The sequence below is a fragment of the Aulostomus chinensis genome, chromosome 12, assembly GCF_037954235.1.
Source record: "Aulostomus chinensis isolate RoL2024-O1b breed Wild chromosome 12, RoL_Achi_v1.0, whole genome shotgun sequence".
NCBI lineage: Eukaryota > Metazoa > Chordata > Actinopteri > Syngnathiformes > Aulostomidae > Aulostomus > Aulostomus chinensis.
Genome location: NC_141331.1, coordinates 18,086,727 through 18,108,972, shown reverse-complemented (window position 1 = coordinate 18,108,972; position 22,246 = coordinate 18,086,727). Strand labels below are relative to the sequence as shown.

The following is a 22,246-nucleotide window of genomic DNA, read 5'->3' as shown; positions in this document are numbered from 1 at the left end:
TGCACTGCTTAGTCAAGACTGTAAGATAATTACTGCTGTGTTAAAGGAATTTAACTTCTGCTGTTTGATGGAGGGACAGATCAGAAGGCTGATGGATCAACTGTACATGCAGATATACGGTTAAAAACTCAAGCTTATATTTTCTCTGCTCTCTGTGGGAAATATATAATAAAAGTTAGTGACTACTTACAGGGGAAGAGACACTCTTAATCTATGTAAGCTTCATGTATCACCATTCACTTTTGGTGAAAGATGGAGGTTTTCAGGAAATTTTAGTTTGCTACCCAAAGGGAAAGGTTTTATATGACATCACTACTTTGCTCCACGGTACTGCTTATTATGTTCTGTGCAGGTTGATATTTATCCGCTGAGATTATACCGTACATCATTCCCCAGCACATCCTGAAGAAGCACAGTCGATACCAAGAAAAGACCTTAGCTTGCTTGGCCTGGCTTCAGTTTTTGGAGGAAAAATGAGAGCAGAGCATTTTCAAGTTGGAAAGCTTTAATGAGATCCAGCCCCCATTTTCAAATCAATACATGACAGTTTCCCCTCTGCTGACAACTGCTGTTCGCTCTGGAGACCCTCATGTGTACAGTTAGAGGCACCACCTGCAATAAGCACAGACTCACACACACACACACACACACACACACACACACACACACACACAGCATGTACTCGGATGCTAAGATGAACTGATTGCAATTTGACCTCACAAAACATTTTTTGGCTAATTCAAGTTCATATCCTGATTGTGCTAAATGTTATGATTATGTAACGATAGTAATGATGATCAAACTCATTACTTCTGCCAAGGAGGTAACATGATCACCAGGGTGAGTCTGTTTGCTAGCTGGATGAATCAAAAACTAACTTCTAGCTTCCCTGGCACTGTTGGACGGGGTCGGCTTTGGCAGTTGCTCATGCATGAACACAGAATGTACACAGCTGTACATACAATGACTGAACAACAAATGGAGAAAAAATCATTGGATGCAGGATTATGAATGTGTAAAAATATATAGCATAGGTAGTTTGGGCAGCTGTTCAAGATAAATGGGCTGTTGTATTTATATTTATTGTGCTGATTTAGCCTTAGGTTTCCATAAAGAGTGTTCATTGCAGAAATATAATTTGGCGCTAAGAGGGTCACAGGAGGTGCGGTTAAGGATGTCCGATGTATTGGCTGAACACAGTGTGTTGTGGCTCGCTCTATGTTGATAAGAATGAATAACTATATGGTGACCATAGAGTTCAGAATGTGACGATGTTGATAGCTGATCAATCAGGCATCAGGGAGGAGGACGAAGTTCACTAAAGATGGAAATATATTCTCTAATATGAACTCCTCAAATCAATAATTCATAAGTACATTTCCAGCTGTTGTCAGATCATCAACGAGCAATAAGCTAACTTAACAAGCTATCCTCTCAGCTGGATGGTTTCTGTGTAGCTGCAGCCAACTGTGAGACAAATAAACAGGAAAGTTCTACAAACTGCAACAAGAGGTACTACAAAAGCATGTCATCATTTAAGAGACAGGCAGTCAATTCCTGTTTTCAGCAGCATCACATACTTCACCAAGACACTGTTCTCTCTTATTACATATTATGTAAAAGTAATATACTATAATTCATATATAAACTGTGTAGTCATGAATCAGGCGCGAGAAGTGACGACATTTGCAGCTGTATTTTTCATTCATGTATTTTTCATTTGTATTTTTTTTTTTTTAATTTATTACGGAGGAGTGTGCAATCAGGTCAATACACATTTCAACATTGAGACGGTTTGTTCATTTGTATTTTAACACAAACAACTAGAGCTTAAAGAGATTGTTGAGATTTTTTGAACTTGTTTCCTTTTTTGCTACTTACCAGTGATGATGCTGATTGGCTGATTTCTTGCTCAGAACAGTCCATGCTTTTCTTTCTAATAGCTCTGGAAAGGGTCACTGGGGTCACGCTCCTTGACTGAATCTCACTGAAATTTCCTCCATGATGCACACAGAGTAGATTTCCGTGACCCTCAGTCAGCCAGTCATGTTTTGCATGTCTTTACTCTCAGAGTTGTTGAACTGGACTGAATTATAGTGAGAGGTGTTTCTAATATTTTAACATAACAAGAGGGGCAGAATAGTGCACTCCAGCCCAACCCCACCACCCACTAGGACCTCAAGTACAATTATTGCATTACTGAAAGTGTCAACAAAAACTGCAGAGTTGATGTAAATGTAGAATTTGTCTTTTGTTTTGGATTGCCAGGTTTGCCTAATATAGAAGGAAGTACAGTGTAGATTCTGGTTTTTATCTAATAATTGAGTATTTCACACTAACTTTGGACTCTTGCGGATGAAGAATCTGTTGCTTTACAGGATTGGATGGTTCTAATCTTAATATGATGCCCAGGAAAGTGCAGTGGATTGCAGTATATACAGCCGGTGCTATAATATTGATTTATCAATTTGGGGCAGTTGAGTGGTGAAGATAACACACTGGAAGTTTATGGGAGGAGTTTCTTTTAGGCTCTTGCTTGTTATTGCCAGTTAGAGAGGATGCTCCTCATGTGCAGGGCTCTAAAGCATTTATGTATTGATCATTTTGAAGGCATTATGGCAACATTATACAGTGGAGTCCTTCAATAGATAATAAATTTGTGATGATGACCTGATCGTTTTGAGTATGAGCAAACCACTTCCTTTGATAAGATTGCTTTGAATGGTGAGATAGAACCCCCACCCCACCTCCCAGTTGCATAAGGCCTCTGAAAGGGTGGGGAGGGGGGTACACTTAGTGATGAAACATGACCTCATTACCAGACAAATATGTTCAGCTGGTCATTAGATTAAACAAGCTGTTATCCCCGTTTGTAAAATGTCCTGCAAACTGAGGTCGGATGTCGTCACGCTCAAGGAGCCGTCTTGAAGGTCACAGCATCCCGTTCTGCAGTGTGGAGTCACAGGCATGTAGTTGGATTGTGGGAATGTTCTGCATGTTTTTGCATGAAAGGGTCTGGATACATTTCTATGCTGTTTGAACTTCAAACCCTCTTAAGTGATCGCCGTCATTCCGGTATCTAATCTGTGAATAATGCCGCCATCGCTTCCTGATTCCGATATTCCTGATGCAATATCCCATCTCTCCGTCAAACACACGTTTGATAGGATGTTTATTTTCCTGTTTATACCCCTGACCAAGGCAATGGTTGGCAGATCTGGATCTGGATCTGGTCACCAAGCCCTGTGCTGTGAGTATTGGTCCTACGAAGAGGTCAGACTTTGTTGTAATAGAAGATTTTTGATGGACACATGAAGCCGTACCTGCTTCAGTATTCAGTATACACTCCAATGATGTGAAAACTTGAAGTATTAAGTGATAAACACTTTGAATTACACTGAGATCAATTTTTAGAAATAACTATCTTCAAATACAAATAATATTAACAATGTAGTGATAAAGAGAAGAATTACTTTGGAATATTTGGATACTTAAATTGTGTTGCCAGTCATGTCGCTCTCATTGCTCATAAAAAACTAAGTACTAATCTTCGTGTTTAAAAAGACTAACCTTACCTTTGCTGTGATACTGTGATTTCTGATCCCGCCACTTGCTGAACATTGCTGTGATGTCATACCCGTCCCTACGTAACCCTGCATCCTTTTACTCCAGAGGCGTCAATTTGATTTACAGTCCCACTTGAGGCTGAAAGAGCACAGTCAGGAGAAAGCTAATGGAGGGGAAATGCTGAGACCATGAGAAGAATGTGAATGGAACAGTATTTATTTAAACGAGTGCAGTGCCTGTTCAAAATGTGCCTATAGGGAACGGTCCGATTGTTTGGCCCCTGGTATTGCTGCTTGTGGAAGAAGAAGTCCTCCAAACTACTAATCAAATGACAATGACTGTGTAGAGATATCAGTTAATGTTGTTTTAAAACATGGAATCAGGTGACACCTCATCACCAAAGAGCTTCCATTGACAAGAGGTTTTAGCTAACTGGTTCTCCTATTGCACCATTGAAGCACAGCATTCGCCACCATTTTGGACCATCCACACAACTGGGCAAATTTGTGGTAACTTGTCAATGAACTTAATGATTCCACTTTTGACTCGTCGAGTTTCTTCTCGGTCATCTTGTTCATAGTTCTGTAGCTGTTATTCTGTGCTCATTAACATATTCAGACCAAAATGGCAGCAGCACTGTTGTTAAAAAAATGATGTTTCCTCTCTTGGGCCACTGAACACTGCAGTATAACTTTTTCGCTCTATTTCAGCCTGTTAAGTTTAGTTAGTCAGTTAGAAAAGGAAACAAAGGCAGCTGTTATGAGTAGGGATGGCCCCTTCTCTAGACTCCCTGCTCAGAAATACTGGACTGGATGGTTGTGTGTAAATGAGCTTTTAAGTTCATTGTGTGGCAACATTTTACTGATGCAAAGTCAGATAACTGGCTTGTTCAAAGCTAAAAATATTCCTTCAGAGGAGCTGTGGAATGAGGCTTTGGACCCAAATCAATTTATAACGCAGTTGTCCCAACTTTCTGGCAGAGGTTGCATTCACGCATGCAGACACATTGGGAAGTGTTAAGGTCAGCAAAAACGATCAATGTCATGGTCATATATCAACAACAATTTACTGACTTAATCATTGTGTGAGTCTTGTCAAAGAAATGTCAGGATTATGCCAATCACAGGTCACAAAATAATGTGACGGTGTTGTGTACATTTGCAAAAACAGTATCAGACTTCATAATTTGACCTGCGGGTTATAATTAAACTACTGGCTGTCAAGGTGGAAGTAAACAAATGATCTGTTGGTGAAGTTTATTCTGTCCGGCTCCAGTTGTTTGAATGATGCCAGCACCCAAGGCATATTGTAGCCAACGAATTTTTTTACGTTTCTAGAACTGTTCAGCTGAATTACTTCTAGAGCAACGCTGAAATTCTTTACATCCCATTTGAAGTATTTTAAATAAAGGGTTGTCAAGAAGAGCAGACCACACCGATGTGAATATGTAGACAGAGAGTGGCCTGTTATATACCAGACAGGGCTTGACAGCGGCATCCTTCGTTTGAACAGATGTATCTCTGGCCTCTTCTTATTCTGGAGGGGTACGTGTATTAGTTCTGACACAGCATCTGTATTTTTGTTTTTGTCTAGGAGGCAGACAGCTGGGAAATCATTGAGGGGCTGAAAATCGGTCAGAGCAATGTCCAGAGGCCAGATAAACATGAGGGTTTTATGTTGAAGAAGCGGAAATGGCCCCTGAAAGGCTGGCACAAGGTAGGATGCACAAGCAAACCACGGCTTTAGTTGCCAGAAAACCACTCTCAGCTCCGAGAGTGTTAAATGGTCTGCTGTGTAGTAAAGTGTTATTGCATGAAAGGAGTTGCCCTTGCAAAGCACCTTGCTTCACGCACTTTGGGCGTCCTTCTCAAGCATACTTGATATTTCCTTGTAAGTCACCACCCTTAGCATCACCTTCACAGTTATTTTCTTTCAACAATTATCTTAAAACCAGGATGTTAATTGTCCCACTACCTGAGATATTAAGGCAGTTATGAGAGAAAAAACTGTTCAATATGTGTCCTTCCTGCTGTTTAACCGACACATTATTTTTGGGCATGTTTTCTCTGCAGCGTTTTTTTGTTCTGGACAATGGTATCCTGAAGTACTCCAAATCCCCTATTGATGTAAGTAACCCCGACTTAAACCCACAGGCAGAAACAGGCCAGCCTGGCCTGACATCAGGTTGGCTTGGCAATGAGTCAGCAGAACGTCTGCATTGAGGGTCACAGCGTTCAGTGTGCTTCTGCACGCCATGAAACTTTGCAGGAAAACTAAAATCAGACTGACAAAATGGAAAATGCTGTTACAGACTGGCATAACAAAAGAATCGACAGAGTGTGAATCACATAGACTGGCTTTATTATACAGGATATATACTGTATATACTTGTACAGTACCTTCATCAAGAACATGCATGATATCAATGCCAGGACTTTAACAAATATTTACCTTCTAAATTCATAGAAATCCAAAAAATGTTTTATATTTTGAGTGGAGGAGGACTGAGTCCTAAAACCAGGAAGTAAGTTTGCATAGTTACACATCCAGTTCCTTCATTTCAAATCTTTGGAATATTTGAAAGGGTTCTCAGTTAAGTGCCTGAAATAAGGTCTGTGGTTAACAGTCATAAGATATTTGATCATTTTCCTCTACAGTTTGAAATAGGTTAGTGGATATCACATGAGTGAAATTCAAGGCTTTTAAGTGGCTTAAAAACTGCAGTTGCTAGCAAGTGATTAAGTGACACTAAGGAGGTTATCAAGGACCTTAAGACCAAAAAGTAGCACAAAGTTAGTTGTGTTGACAAGAAAGTCATGTGTCCACGATACTTGTGGCCATTTTGTTTTCTCTTCAAAAAAAATAATTCAAGAGGTGTTCATTTGTGGAGATTATATTGCAAAACAAAACGTCTTAATTTCATAAGCCTTTGTTTGTCACAGAGCTTATTTTCTGTAATCCACAATTCATAGTAAAAATCCAATTGGCTTTTGGTGGAGGAAACCCCTGGGTTGGCCTACACAAATACACTATCCCTGAAGCCCTCTTTAAACTCTAGATCAGCGTTTGGTATTAGTAATTCTAAGAGTTTTACAAATTTTCACGGTCATTTTTTCATGCAAAATTGGTTGAATAATGAACTGAAGATTAGATTTCAGTGTTAGCCGCTCAGTTCAAGTCATCAACTAACTGGAAGGTCCCGTGACTGTGATGTGAAAGGATTCATTGTAAATGCAATCATAGTTCAAAATAATATATTCACAAAATGTATAAATAATTTGCTGAACTGTTGTCTGAATATGTATCCATCACTCATGTCAGATTCAGAAAGGCAAACTGCATGGCAGCATTGATGTTGGCCTTTCAGTCATGTCCATTAAGAAGAAGGCGCGTCGTATTGACCTGGACACTGAGGAGCACATCTATCACCTGAAGGTAACGCTGAAGGGAGGAGTCAGGATTTTCATTTCACTACTAATAAACAGGTTAGCAGAAATTCAAAACTTCTATGCTCTCTTCCACTTTAGGTCAAATCCCAAGACATCTTTGATGCCTGGGTGTCCAAGTTGCGTCATCACCGGCTTTACCGACAAAACGAGATCGTCCGATCTCCTCGGGAGGCCACCATGCGAACGTTCCCTCCTGCAGCAGCCATTGAGTCCCCCCAGCCTGCTTCAAGCGTGACACATGAAGCCAAGGTGCGTCAGCCACCTGAATTTTTCGTCAGTGTCTGTTAGGTGTGCATCATTAATCTAAATTTAATCGCACTGAATATGGCTGCCTACGATTTTCTTTTTGCAATATTTGTTGAGGGCGGATTGTGCCAATTTACTATTTTAATTTAAATATTGTAGCCCAGCATAGATGTAATATCTACACATCGTATTCAACAGGCTTAAAAACTGTGATACAGATCCTCGCAAAAATCAACAAAATAAATTGCAGATGGGTATTTTTTTTGAAAATTGTGCAGCTCTAATGTCTGCATTGAAAGGCCGCAGTGGTCAGCAAGAGCCTAAACAAAATTTGATAATTGTGATCTGTCATCTTTGCTCTTAGATGAAGTGCAATTTCCTACCAAATACTTATTCAGGAGAGGAGAGAGTACAGCTGCGTGTCTGCAAATGTGCAAAATTTAGCTCGTGAAATATGAATCTGTACTGACTTGTAGGTATGTAATTCATTTGGTACTTGTAAAAGTACAAGTTTGGCACCCTATTGTGAACCCCTGTTCCTTGTCAGACTGTCTAAAGTGTGCACATTAATATGAAAGCATAGTTTCTCCAGGGAATGTGACTCTGTGCCTCATGCAGGCCATTAAAGGTGATATGTGGGATCTGGATTCAAAGCAGCTGATTAACCCTCCCAGTAGAAGAGCTTAAATAAAAGCCTGTAATCCCAGAGTCAGAATGAACTGCTACATCAGAGACTTCCAGAGGAAAATATTCAAGGTCTCCTGAACAAACTTAATAAAGGTGAATAAGTACAGCACTACAGCAGAGAGTCAAACGCATCGCTTCATCCTGACATAATGAGCATGATGTTTCTGTTTTACATGAAAACAATATAATTTATATATAATATAAAAAATATATAATTTGATATAAATGTTTTTAGTTGTTTGATACTTTATTGAAAGAACATTTGAAGACATAAACTTGCGGCCGGGAACATTTTGCCATTTTTCAAATGTGTCTCACATGTTCTAGAGCAAACGTGCTGTACCTGTTTGAAGCCTGTTGAAATATCGGCATCTAGAATTCATAGTAATTCAGAGTCACTGCTGAAATATTATGAAGCAAATGAAAAATGCGAGTCAGACCTTTTGCCCAGACACCAGTCTATGACTCATTGTTTAACAGACTGCTGACCCACCTCACATTTTGTTTTGTTTTGTTTTCATCTGGAGCCATCATTTGGCTAGAGTTTTCCATAGGAACCCTGATAGAAGGAGTGAAACTCTTAGAAACAACGTGTGATGATGGAAATAGAGGACAATGTGAATTTTGGTTCCAACCTGAGTTTTGGTTTGAAAAATACATTTAGTCCGAAAGCATCCCCTTGAAATGTACATGCTTATTTTACTGTCAAAAACATCTCGATCATCTGAATACTGGTATCACCTTGCAGCAGGCCAAGCCGAGCAGCTTGCCGTGGCAGCCGGTGGTCCCCAGTAACAGCAGTAACAGCAGCCTACCCATCTCCTATAGTAACGGTCAGAGCAAGGTGGTTGCTTGGCTGCAGGAGTCCGAGGAGATGGACAAATGCGCCGAAGGTGAGTGCAATTTTCTCCTTATGCTGGGAACAAATTTGATTTAAAAAAAGGTGTGAATTAAATTGTGGCTCTCGCCAACTCTCTCCAACTGTGATAGCAGCACTGATCTTGCATTTCATGACTGAATGTGTTTGTGCGCGGGTTTGAATTTAACTTTCAGAGCTTGCGCGGTGCCAGTCCAACCTGACCGAGCTGAGCCGGTTATTGCAGAGTCTGGAGATTCTACAAAGGACACAGTCAGCACCCAACTTCACAGATATGCAGGTTAAACACCGTTTCACTGAAAGGTTTTGTTTAAAAGTGCATCGAAGGTTGTTTGGGTATGTGTGGAGATGAGGCCTGTACTGCTCAGGTAACAATGGTGGTGTGTGCATTCAACCTCAGCAGTATCATCCGTCTGGACCAGAGGTTACAAAACCTTTCCTAACTCAAAATAGCACAAGTTGTCAATAGAGAAAACTTAAGAATCACATCTCGTCACCTTAACTGTAGCTTATCAAATCCAAACTCCCTTCAAAAGATAAGCATTTTAAAAGTTGTTTGCTTGTCATCTTCTCTTCGGGAAGGACGTGACCAAGCATTAATTCATTCTTTGCACAAACCTGCATCACGATGTTGTTGCTTCGGCATTACTTTAATCCGTTTATTCTAAGTCTAAGTTGGAAGCAGCCATCATTCAGATGCAGTTCCTGCAGATGCGGTAAAGCTCATCAGGCTGTGTGTGCCTCACATCATCTCTTTGGATGCTCACAGTCAACCACTTTAGCCCCATCAGTTTAACTCCGTCCAGCTAACGTTATTGACCCAGACACAAAGTCATTTTGTTTTCCCATGTGACTTCTATCAATACAGGGCAGCAACATGGCTATTTTGGGCAGGGTTGATGCTGCATCTGCAGGTTCATTAGACCTAATGCATGTCTACTGTTAAAGATTTACTTGAATCGTCTCATAGATTGCATTTGAAAGGTTGGTGACACCTGGTCTGGACAGACAAGATCAGTAATGTATACAAATCAGCTGCCTGCTTCTCCAACGGATAATCGCTTGTGCTTTGTTTTTAATTGAGACTTTTGGCTGAATTATTTTAACACTCACTCCATTTGCCTCCGAATTTTGTTTGCAACTCATTTGTGGGGTTCTTGTCTTTGTTGGCAGTTTCACAATCTGTGCAACCAACTTTTGCTTTGTTTGTAATGTGTTTGTCCTATTAATCACATTTTGCTCCACATTTGCCACATAGACCAATTGTGTAGAATTGTCAAAGAAAGAAAAGCGCTTGAACAGAAGATGGAGAACAAAAAGTGTCGGAAAAGATGTCAAATTCCAGCTTCAGGTACCTTGACTTAAATTTCTACTCTGCCAAATGAACACACAGATACACGTCACGGACTGATGCGAGGATTTTGTTTCGTTCTTGCAGCTGTGAAGGATTTCTGTGCAGTTTGATTTTAATGCAGTGCATTAATAAAGATTCTCATGAAAACACAGGATAAGATGTAAAATATAACAAATAAATAGAGCCTATTGTAATTCATTGCTTTATTAAATTTCTATTTGAATAGTTAAAAAGTATTCTCCATACCGTAACGTATTGCTATAAGAATGGTTAGTTTTTTTAACACCATCTTCTATGAGCTTGTACTCGAGTCAGCATGAAATTAAATCCCACTGTCTTGCGAGCTCTTTATACTTGGAATGTTGTCACAACACACATACGCAACTGGTAAAATCATTTTTCCTTTTTCTTTCACATCTTTTGTTTTAAATTCAAGCTGCACTGCAACTACGCTCCCTCATTTGTTGTGTTGTGGCCTTAGCTTTATTTTTTTCATCTTGCTAATTTGCTCTTATTTTTGCTGAAAGCATTGATCTGTACCTCCTGACAAGACTTGAAATGTGCTTTCATACACTTTCATGGTTGTTTGATGCTTTACTTCAAACTCCAATTCTTTACTCAAGTGAAAAGCTGTAGGATATAAAGCCTTTTCCTTAAACTACATCTGGGATTTCTTGAGATAACAAGTCAAAGATGAACAGGATGTTGGTGTTTAATTGTAAAAGATGTTCAGCTACATATCAAAAAGACAAAGTGATACAACCTTTTTGGATGAGAAGCGATTCAGGACGGCACGCCCTCAGAAAAAGAACATCAGCAGTAGGGTGAATAATTCAATGGTTAATATGATTTCAAAGAAGCATGCAAAATTAATTCTATTGTTGTATACAGTTAGTTCTAGATCACCCCCTACACTAACGGGGCTCTCAGATGATTGACAGTGGTTCTTGACATCTCTTCTAGGTCCCTCTCTCTGCCAGCATGTCCCCCGTCCGTCTCCATTCATCCAACCCCAATTTGTGTGCAGAGCTGGTGGACTACCAGCCCCCCGTCTCCAGGCTGACGGACAGCGTCGAGTGTGCCAGTGATTACATTAGACTTCAGGAGGAATTCTGCACCATTGCACAGAAAGGTAGGCAGGCAGCATACATGACTGCTGCTCCACAGGTTATTAAGAAGTCTTCATGTGGTGTGTTTCTAAATCTCAAAGGACGTGTCTTATTTCTGTATGTCCTATCGCTATGGTGTAAGCCAAAAAAATGTTTGTTGTACCTTTAGAAAATCCTACATTATAAGTAAGCCAGGGTTTGCTGTTGTAGATATTTAATGGGCTAAAAAAAGTTCAAGTTGCAAACAAGAATATATTACATGTCCATGTAAAGGAACTGAAGCTGGGTGTGGTTGTGCTTGTAATTGCTCTTTAATGCCTTTATCTCAAAATCAGAAGTTAATCATTAAGATCAGGCATTATCTCAAATGAGCTTAATTATCTCATGCAAGAATTAATTCCTGATCTTGACTAAAAGCATGGCCCTTCTCAGCCTCTGTAGGGCAAATCATATTTAGATGGTTCAAACATACTTATTGCAGCACAACAATCATGATATGAAAAATTCTGAGTACTGGTAGGATTTGTAGTGATATGTCATGGACAATAAAATATGGAACGGCCCTACAGCTTGTTGTGTTCAAAGGTTATTGTGTGATTTGAAATATTTTTCATTGTGAAATATACTGTCGAATTTAGGGCCAGCGATACAAATCTGTAAATACTTTGGAAAATGCATCATTTTAAAGAAAAACGTTCTTGAACGTTTGAAGTCCGTGTTCAAGCAAGATAAAATCCCAAAACAAAGACGAAGAAGAGATTTCATTTGAGTATTGAGCCAAAGCAACTGAGAAAAACCCGCAATGCTGCATTTGGAATGATCATTACTTCCTTTTGTCCTGTCACTCTGTAGTTCACTCCCTGCTGAAGTCAGCCTTCAACACGGTGGCGATAGAGAAAGAGAAGATTAAACAGATTCTGTCTGACCAGGAGCAGTCGGACCAGTCAGCCCAGATCAACTCTCTCAGGAAGTCTCTGTCACAGGTAATGAGCTGTCCACAACCATTATCCATGATGCCTCTTTTCCCCTGGCAGACATATTTTGCGGCTTAATATTCCAAATGCTAAGTGTGCTGCTGTGTGGACATATAATTACCGGGACATAACTGAGGGAATTACCGGTAAAATGTGAGTGATTTAACTTACACCCATTTTGTAGTTGTCATCTTGTGATATTCACTTGGGTGAAACACACAAGCTGCACTATGTTGTGAGCGGTCACAGTCATCACAATTTAAAAAATGATGTGTGGCAGTGGCAAGTGAGTCGTGAAAGTCAAATCATCTTTCTCTTATTAATTGTCGAGAGGGAGAGAAATGTTGCGTGCACTTCATTAGTGGCGTTCCTCGGGCCTGCCTTTCTGCCCCAGTGACTTACTGTAATTGCACTGTTGCTCTGCTAACAGTTCATATCTCATTGGTAAAATGTTGCTGTTGCTTTATCTCTGCCTCGTTCCTAATTGGATGCTTTTGTGACGATGATGTCACGAGCTGGAGGTCAGAGGTTTTTTTAATGGTGACGTCCTGTGGGAAGATGTCGTCATGGTTGATGCTGTCTGTTTTAATCCCTGGAGGAAGTTATGGTGGGATTATTATTATTTTTTTGTCATTTTGTCACTTGACTTTAAATATGTACACAAATATTGATAACAGCTATGATCAACCAGACGTGAGCGAATCTTGTATGCGATTAGTTGATTTTTTTTGAGTGAACTGACAAAGACTGCAGCATTTAATGTCTCTGCTTTGGTTTTACTTCTTGTAGCTTCACAGTTTTTTAGTCTCATCACTCTAATTGCCTTGTTATCGGCTGAGGCGGTTTTTAGTTTTGGAAACGACTCTTTACACCACATGCTCAGCTTCAAACGACAGACATCATTAACAAGAAGGCTGAGCATTTGGCAAATAACGAGCCAGATATTTATGTCGGGAGTTGATGGGACAAAACAGTTCAGGTATTAGGTATATACAAGTACATTTTTATATATATATATATATATATATATATATAGATAGATAGATAGATAGATAGATAGATAGATAGATATAGATATAGATATAGATATAGATATAGATATATATACTTTTAGATTATATAAATGGTCACAAAGATACAAAGCAGGGAGGTCATCAAGCCTTTGTTTATGAAATAGGCTGACATTAAAATCCTTCCAGAAATGTTTAAGCTGTTACCATTTGATCATGTAGCTGTTTAATTTGAAAATAGGTATGCGCAATGAATTATCAGCAAAATGGAGGTTTTATTGTAAAATATAGTATTCTTATAACTTCCTCCAGGAAATACATGACTCCACGGTTCTTACACAGTTACTAACAACTTTGATCACCATCTAACTCTTCACTTAATGACAGTACAAATATATATATATATATTCATAAACAATCCGTAAAACAACAAAAAGAAATGACAAATAAAATGGATTACCCAAACACATCTCTCTGGAGGCATCAAACCAAGAGGGAATGAGTCCAAAAGAAAAAAACCTCTTTTTGAAGAAGTTTTGAAAAATGTTATGTGAACATGACACAGCCAAGTTGCACAATTTCCGTTTCTTAAAGACAAATCAACAAAACTTGCACGCTGCAGATTACAGAAACATCTTTTTCCATGTATTTCTTTAGGAGTGCCTCAAGAAAGGTGTCTTTGAAAACATAACCACAAAAATAGTTCCACCTCAGTGCAAATTAACACAGAAACAAATCAGTGTAAATCATCTATAAATTAACACGTGTACATATAAACAAAAAATAATATCAATATTGACGGCAGTAATAATTTGAACAATTCCAATAAATAAAGATGATTGGCCGTGGTCGTGCACCTCAATATGTCAAAATGCTGCACATCGAGTGGATAGCTAAACCAAACATTTTTTTCATTGCATCAGAGGAAAAAAACAGCAACATGATAGCAAAATTACGTTACATGTTTGGCCAGGGCTCTTTTTGGAAGGAGAAGTATGTACTTTGATGCAATGAGACCTCCAGGTCCTCTGAAAGGACATCATGACCACAAAGATGTGTACAAGAAGTATGAAGCTCTAATAGCCACCGTTTGTGCGTGGAAAAACAAGTGCAGTAACTTGAGTACATTTGTGAACTTGATGGTTTTTACCAGAAGAATTTGAGTCAGAAATGTTGACGAACTTCTTTAAAAAAAAAAACAACTACTTATTATATGTTTAAATTTTTTAATTTGCAATGGCTGAAAAAAATCCGTCCGTTCAAGTTCTTCCCTCTTTAATTGTGTGGCCTTTTTTTTTCAAGTAAAAGGATTCCCCCCCCCCCCCCCTTTTTTAAAAACAGGCTTAGGTACATTTTTTTAATGAAATATGAACATACAATTTTATTCAGAATGTTAAAACAATAAATTGTTATTACCCAGGCCCTGTCCCAAAATGCAGAACTTCGAACCCGACTGAACCGCATCCATTCTGAATCAGTCCTGACTGAACAAGTGGTCAGCGTCAACATCATCTCCACGCCTGATGAGGTACGTTGCCTTGCTCGCGATGTCACCGACAGCGCCAATTTCTGACTCAGATATCAATGAAACACCAGACTCCAAGGCTGGCCAGGTAGTTGTGGTGTTTGCTTCCTCCGTTTGTTAATGTCATTATTGATTCCTGTCTTTAAAGAGTGATTGGTTTTCCAGTAGACCCTGGCAGGTGAGCTTAAATGATCACTATTCTATGGAGAACCTGACATCAAGGTTAATGGAAAAATGACTAATTAAAAATGGACGAGAGTTAGCCCTCACGCAAGGATACACATGCTGCAAAATGAATCTGTGTTGTCCTCAGGTCTTTAAACCTGTCGTCATGTCAGGAACATTTCATGTGCTTCCTTGTGTTTGTCGGCAGGCTGTGGAACAGATGGGGATCCCTCTGACTCAGCAGGCCTCTAATGAGAGCCGACTCTCCATGTCGGAGTCTGTCTCTGAGTTTTTTGATGCCCAGGAAGTGCTTCTCTCAGCCAGCTCGTCAGAGAATGAGGTATAATGGGTTGAGGGTGGCTGAAATGGGATTTTGGATGATGGGGAGGTGAGATGGGAATAAAACGACACACTGCAATGGTTGTGTGTGGAGCTGGAGTTAGTCAGCAATCAACGAGAGCTTGTAACGGAAACTCAATCAAAGAAAGCCACACAAAGGGTCTCTTCTCAGTCTGCACTGCAATACCTCTTATTCTCTTAGAATTATATCTTGTGTTTTATTCGCAAGACTTGTAGCTTCTAGCTATGTTTCAAAAGACAGTGCTGAACATATATTCATCATTTCTGACACTTGTAACACCTGTTAGCCAGCTCCAGATATATGTGGCCTCTCAGGAGCCATTATGGATTGTTGCTGCACAAGTGTTCATTGAGCCATGTTGAAGGATTACTCACCAGGGAAATCCATCACTCCCATCCTGCAGCTGGACAGCAGGCCCATTGTTAGCCAAACCTTTAGCATGCGACGGTAATGGAGGCTATTAGAGCAAGTGGTGACAATATGCTCTTCAGGCTGTATCATCGGCCTCATTGTCATTGCCAGATATAACATGAAAGTGCTGCAGCGTCTGATCTTGTTATTACTGCATTGGGATTGATAGCTTGTTTGCCTTGTTAGCATGGGTGGCTAAGTCTGTCAGTTAGATCCTAATATACATGTACCTGTTCACCTCACAGGGCTCAGACGATGAGTCATACGTCAGCGATGTGAGCGATAACATTTCTGAGGACAACGCCAGCGTGACCGATAATGTCTCCAGACAAAGTAGGTCCACACCCTCACACTAACCAACATTACCCATCTCTAGGCTTAGAGTGAAAGGGGAGCATAATATAACAGGGTTTCCTCCTCCATAACCTACACTACGCACGCACGCACGCGCGCGCACACACACACACACACACACACACACACACACACACACACACACACTGGTATGGTACTGGCAAGCTCATTCATCACTGGGGCAGAGGCTTCTCTCTTTGCTGGGGTTTTATGAAAGCTGGGTGAGTAAGAGAAGATGGAATCTCCCTCCTCCATCTCTGTCACATCCCACACAGTTACATTATAGCTCATGGAGTGAAAATACGCAGTGTTCCAGTCAGGAAGATCTGGAAACCTGCCACAACCGTTTTCTCTGGCAATAGAAAAATCATTAGGGATTCTGTAAAAAGCAAATAAATAATCAACTTCTGAATGGAGAAACTGAGGATGGCCAGCTTTATGTGGTGGAGGGGTTTGATGTGATTCCAGAAGCTGAGCTGGAGAGAAGTAGCCCACCGTAAGGTCTCCTGAGGTAAAGTGGTCTTAGACGAGGCTCCAGACTAATAGAGCGATTTGAATACTGTGATGAATCAGCAGTTTCACAGTGAGGGGGGGTCAAACTGCTGCTGAATCAGGATCATCTTTGAAACCTTTTCTTAAAACACACTCGTAACATAGATCTCATCCTGATTTACTTGAGTTCTGTTTTTATTTCTTTATTATCATTGTTTAGACCTTAAAACTACTGAACGGATTTGTTGAAATTGAGAGGACAGTAGGTAATATTGCAAGTAAGTAACACTGCAAGGAACAAGTGAATGCCTTTTAGAGGAGATCTGGATCAATTTTTACATTCTTCTGATTGTTTTAGACCATTGGTGGTGCGAAGCTATAAGGGATATTTATCTTTGTCGTGTCATAGACAGATTTTAAACAAATGTCTGGGGTCCATGTGAAGTGGTTGACAGAGAAAAGGTTCTGGAAATGATTTGGATTGTACTCTGGATCTGTGATCCAGAATCTATATTCCTGAAGGTTTGGTACCTTCCAAAAATTTTGGCCTGTTTTAGTAGAATTCATTTGTTGGCCACGTGTTTTAACTGGAGAAACAAGCATCAGGTTCTGAGAGATTTTGTGGCCTGATTGGATCGACGATAATGGAGCCCTAACTCAGGTGGTTGGGAGGAACATTTAAAGGATTTTGATGGTACTATGTTCCTATTCTGTGTCTCTGTTGATTTCACCTGTTTCATTTACGTCCTATCATTATTTCCACCTCAAAGTCCTCCATTTTATGATATTTGATGCATTTAGATTTTTTTGTTAAGTACCTTTTCTCTTTTATCTTGACATACATTTTAACGAGGGCAGTAACAGTGACTACAGGTTTAAGAAGTATCGTTTTCTGTTCCTAGTTGCCAACGGAGACTTTGCTGGCTGTGCCTTCCGTAATGGCCGGCGTACCTGCCTGCCGGCCCCGTGTCCCGATACCAGCAACATCAACCTCTGGAACATCTTGAGGAACAACATCGGTAAGGACCTATCGAAGGTGTCCATGCCTGTGGAGCTCAACGAGCCGCTCAACACGCTGCAGCGTATGTGTGAGGAGCTGGAGTACAGCGAGCTGCTGGACAAGGCTGCTGAGACCGAGGATCCCTTTGAACGCATGGTAAAGAAGGAGCTCTCAAGTACTGACTCAGATCTTAATCAAGTTAATGACCCTTTAATGCTCCTCTAGAGAAGAGTGGCTTCTTCTGTAAAAGATGTTCAAGTGTACTGGTAACTTCATCTGCTGCATTTTCATTTTCTATTCATCAATTTTGGTAGAAACTATCACTTGGAATCCTGGCTAAACTGCTGAGAATTTGGTGGTCAAAGGTTGAGCCGACCTCATTTACTCTCTCTGCACTCTCTACATGCAGTATTTCAGGAAAACTTCCGTTTGTCTCATGTAGCACAAACCAGCACTTAGAAGGTGGCGCTCAATAACCTCCTGTTCAGGAATACATTTCTCACAAACGTCTGCTAGGATAAAACTAAGTGGTGAAAATTATATAATGTCTCTAGACAATAATATATAATATATCTACAATGTCAGACTTCAACTTCGTTCTGCAAAAAGACATGTTTATGACCACAATTCAAGACCATAACTAAGGAACAGAGGGTTACACTTTTACCTTTTGTTGAATTCCATCAATGCCACATATTTCATGGGATTTTAAAGAATATAAAGTAAAGGCGGAGGCCTAGAACCATGAGGAGCTAATCCCAGTCGTCTTCACATATTGCTTGTCTGTAAGTGAGGTGACATTGGCAGTCATAAGCCGTCGTAAATAGTCTCCGTCAGTGGCGTCGCTGGAAGCTGTCTGTGCTGCAGCTGTCGACCTTGGAGCCTCCAATCTGTCTTCCATCTTTTTGATACAGCTCAATGAATACTGATATTTGGCTTATTCACGACAAAGCCTGTTAATATGAACCCGTTAATCCCTCCTTGTTTTTGTCGGCTGTGTTATTTGAACAGGTTCTCGTCGCTGCTTTTGCTGTCTCAGGCTACTCATCTACCTACTACAGAGCAGGAAGTAAGCCATTCAACCCTCTACTCGGAGAGACGTATGAATGTATTCGAGAAGACAAGGGCTTCTGTTTCTTCTCTGAACAGGTACATTCTTTCACTCTAAATGATCTCTGATACATCATCAGTAGCAGCTTTGTTATATCAGTCTCTTGGTATTTCACAGAGATGGCAGTGTGTCCACAGCTTATTTTTGTTGATGGACAAATTGAAATACACCATTCAGTATTTGACCTCAGTCACTCATACTTGACCAGCTTACACAAAAACAAAAAACCTCACTTCATAGGATCAGTAGATGGAGTTTGACCAGTTGTCTTACAAACTGGTAGATTTCTATTCTTTTTTAGGGAGTGGTAATCCGCGCTCTTAAACATTCACTTCACTCTTAGAAACTACAGTTTTTGAAAACACAGTGTTTGTGGTGTTACAAAGGAATTAAGGCAGGATTGTTTTGGATAATAAATTTGACGAGGACTTGGAACATTTATTCAGCCATTATTATTATTATTATTATCATCCCTCACCTGTTACAGAATTTGTCAAGGCCGCACACTAGAATCAGACATGGAGGAACAATTTATCCGTATTTGGTTCAGTAACTCAAAGAGCGCTACAGTAAGTGCACATATTTGAAGGATTTTTTTTTCTTCTAAAGCCCCTGCATTAGAATCTGACATTAAGACAGAAAAGCAAAAGACAGTCAGATCAAACCAGCAGATGATTCTGGCGGTTGAGATTGTGTGTGTGTGATGTGTAACCTGGACAGAAACAGCTGTCAGACTGTTTATTTGATCTTTTCTCAAAGGTGAGCCACCATCCTCCCGTCTCCGCCTGCCACTGTGAGTCCAAGAACTTCACCTTCTGGCAAGGTAGATGAGCCGCCTAATTAGCTCCCACATGGGAACTAGTTTAGCTCAAGCTGCCTCGCTAATATTCTGGGGAAGTTTGATAGTTGTTGTTTTTCTTCATTCATTATTTGAGAGTAAATACAACCATTTTAAGAGTTGTAATGTTTTGTTTTTTTCTCCCTGTTTTTGTTTTTCAGATGTTAGATGGAAAAACAAATTCTGGGGAAAATCAATGGAGATATTACCAATCGGCACAGTGAATCTCATGATTCCCAGGTAACTCATCTTGCTGCCAAGTCTATGATTGAAACAAAACAATAGATTTTATCCATCCATCCATTTTCTTCCACTTATCCTGTTAAGGGTCATGGGGGGGCTGGAGCCTATCTCAGCAGCCTTCAGGTGAGAGGCGGGGTTCACCCTGGACAGGTCCCCAGTCCATCTCAGGACCAACACATAGAGACAGACAACCATTCACACTCACAGTCACACCTACGGTCAATTTAGAGTATCAATCAGCCTCGTCCCCTCTTGATGTCTTTGGACTGTGGGAGGAAGCTGGAGTACCAGAGAGAACCCACACAGGAACAGGGAGAACATGGAGACTCACACAGAAAGACCCTGTGATGGAGCCGGGACTCAAACCCAGAATCTTCTTGTTGTGAGGTGACAGTGCGAACCACTGCACCACCGTGCCACCTAGATTTTATCCCTTCAGGCAATTCAATAGTATATGTTGATGTTTCAGTTCCTTTGCACTCATGAGTATGTTTTTTTCAATAATCAGAAAACAGAGAATTTCAATAATATGTCTATTAAGACCCAAATTTAAAGTTTGGATCAGCAATCATTTCTCATCAGTAACAGAGTTGTTGTGGAGTGTAAAACCTTGATATTTCTCTTTGAAATGAGCCCTAAAACCCTGCATTGTTGTTGTTAGCATAACAACAATTGTTAGCATTGTTCAAGCTCTGCGCATTCCCTCGTATCAAATTATTTGAAACGATTTTTGATTAAATACCTGAAATAGTGTAAGGTCTGCGATTAACAGAAGCCTCAGATATTTAATGTTCTATGGTATGAATACTGATATGTCAGTAAACAGCACCCATGAATTGGAAGGATTTTATTTGTTTTCTCAGGCTTCTAAGAAGTAGTTAGACAAGACTACAGAGGTTGTTTCGGAATCATCACGCTACACCGAACACATAGAGGACGAAAGAAGAAGCGTGAATGTAGTTGTGGTGACGTGGAAGTCATGCATCTGTGGTCCAAAACAAAAGCACATCTTGTTCTTGAATAACCCAAAATCCAATGTAAAAATCTCATCGGCTTTTGGTCGAGGGGACTCATGCCGATGCTTACTTCCAGGTCGTACTGCAAAAAAAAAAAAACCATCATCCAGCAGCACTCTGTCGTGTCCTCTAGAAAAGATCCAAAGTTATACGGCTTCATCATAAACACGCATTTCTAAACGAGTCCATGTGCTGATGTGGGCCAGAGGAACCTATAAGGAGTTCCAAATAATCTCCCTGATGGGGAGATTTGAGGAGGTGCTTAATTCTATTTTTAACGCACAAAAATCTCTGTTGATCAGTCTTGCTGGAATGCGGTAGAAAGAACAGAGCAAGGTGACACATTTGACAGAATGGCTGTGCATTTATTAAGCCCTCATGTTAAGATCTGAAAGATTAGTTATCATCTAGGCTCAGCAGCAACTCAAGCCGATTAATTGTGTTTCTGTAGGTTTGGCGATCACTACGAGTGGAACAAAGTCACCACATGTGTGCACAACATCCTGAGCGGACGACGCTGGATTGAACATTATGGCGAGATCACTATCAGAAACACCAAGAGCAGCGCTTGTCTCTGCAAACTCACATTCATCAAGGTACGACACTGAGCTGCTCTCAGACTTTATGAAGCTGCGTACGCCTACAATGACGCTGCCGTGTCGGTCTTTCAGGGAAACTACTGGAGCTCCAACGTCAATGAGGTTCAAGGATTTGTGATGGACCAAGAAGGGAAAGTGATCCACAGACTTTTTGGAAAATGGCACGAGGGCCTTTACTGTGGTGTCCGACCTTCTGCCAAATGTGTCTGGAGGCCCGGTAGGTTCCTGGGCCTCAGTCACAGCTGGGCACCTCACGCTCACTGGATTGTAGTTTCCTCACACTGTGATGCTTTTAAAAGCGAGACGGTTTGGTTCTTGTCTCCTCAGGCTCCATGCCCACGGACTATGAGCTCTACTATGGCTTCACCAGGTTCGCCATCGAACTGAACGAGCTTTGTCCTGAGTTGAAAGACGTTCTGCCGCGGACAGATGCACGATTCAGGCCCGATCAAAGGTACAGCATCTACACTTTCCACCAATATGACGAGTATACATTTATCAACCAGCGTAGAGAACTGCGCTTATGAAGCCTGTCGTACCTCGCCGATCATGGGATATGAACAACCTGCCACTGATAAATGTGGTGGCTGAAAACAATTGTCATTTAAATGCAACGCTCTGTGTTAATATGCTGTGGCTTTTGAAGCCTCACACCTCTTTACTTACAATATAGAGAAGCATTAATGCAGCAGAGAAGAGGAACTTCTCTGACCTCGAGTTTAAAACCTTCACATCACCTGATCAAGAGAATAACTGGTTAGACGGGATTGACTGAAAAGTAAAATAAAAGGAACTGGAAACATGCAGTTTCATCGAAATCAATGTTTCTATGTGGTCAACAGGGTTGCCATCATCAAT

At 40.5% G+C, this 22,246-nt stretch overlaps 1 protein-coding gene across 3 annotated transcripts in view; it reads left to right on the top strand.

Annotated features, from left to right (window-relative positions):
• osbpl6 (oxysterol binding protein-like 6) overlaps positions 1 to 22,246 on the top strand; it is a 36,788-nt gene that overhangs the window by 10,003 nt on the left and 4,539 nt on the right. The window contains exons 3-21 of one of the 3 annotated variants that reach the window (XM_086220617.1): positions 5,161 to 5,283; positions 5,640 to 5,693; positions 6,889 to 7,002; positions 7,095 to 7,265; positions 8,698 to 8,842; positions 9,003 to 9,106; positions 10,085 to 10,177; positions 11,144 to 11,312; positions 12,142 to 12,272; positions 14,694 to 14,801; positions 15,172 to 15,303; positions 15,981 to 16,068; positions 17,484 to 17,737; positions 18,593 to 18,730; positions 19,452 to 19,485; positions 19,692 to 19,770; positions 21,241 to 21,385; positions 21,461 to 21,605; positions 21,716 to 21,842. In XM_086220617.1, the coding sequence (XP_086076743.1) occupies positions 5,161 to 5,283; positions 5,640 to 5,693; positions 6,889 to 7,002; positions 7,095 to 7,265; positions 8,698 to 8,842; positions 9,003 to 9,106; positions 10,085 to 10,177; positions 11,144 to 11,312; positions 12,142 to 12,272; positions 14,694 to 14,801; positions 15,172 to 15,303; positions 15,981 to 16,068; positions 17,484 to 17,737; positions 18,593 to 18,730; positions 19,452 to 19,485; positions 19,692 to 19,770; positions 21,241 to 21,385; positions 21,461 to 21,605; positions 21,716 to 21,842 (2,354 nt within the window). Of the gene's footprint in view, positions 1 to 5,160; positions 5,284 to 5,639; positions 5,694 to 6,888; positions 7,003 to 7,094; positions 7,266 to 8,697; positions 8,843 to 9,002; positions 9,107 to 10,084; positions 10,178 to 11,143; positions 11,313 to 12,141; positions 12,273 to 14,693; positions 14,802 to 15,171; positions 15,304 to 15,980; positions 16,069 to 17,483; positions 17,738 to 18,592; positions 18,731 to 19,451; positions 19,516 to 19,691; positions 19,771 to 21,240; positions 21,386 to 21,460; positions 21,606 to 21,715; positions 21,843 to 22,246 lie in introns of all 3 variants that reach the window. The other 2 variants (XM_086220616.1, XM_086220618.1) reach the window with 2 other exon arrangements.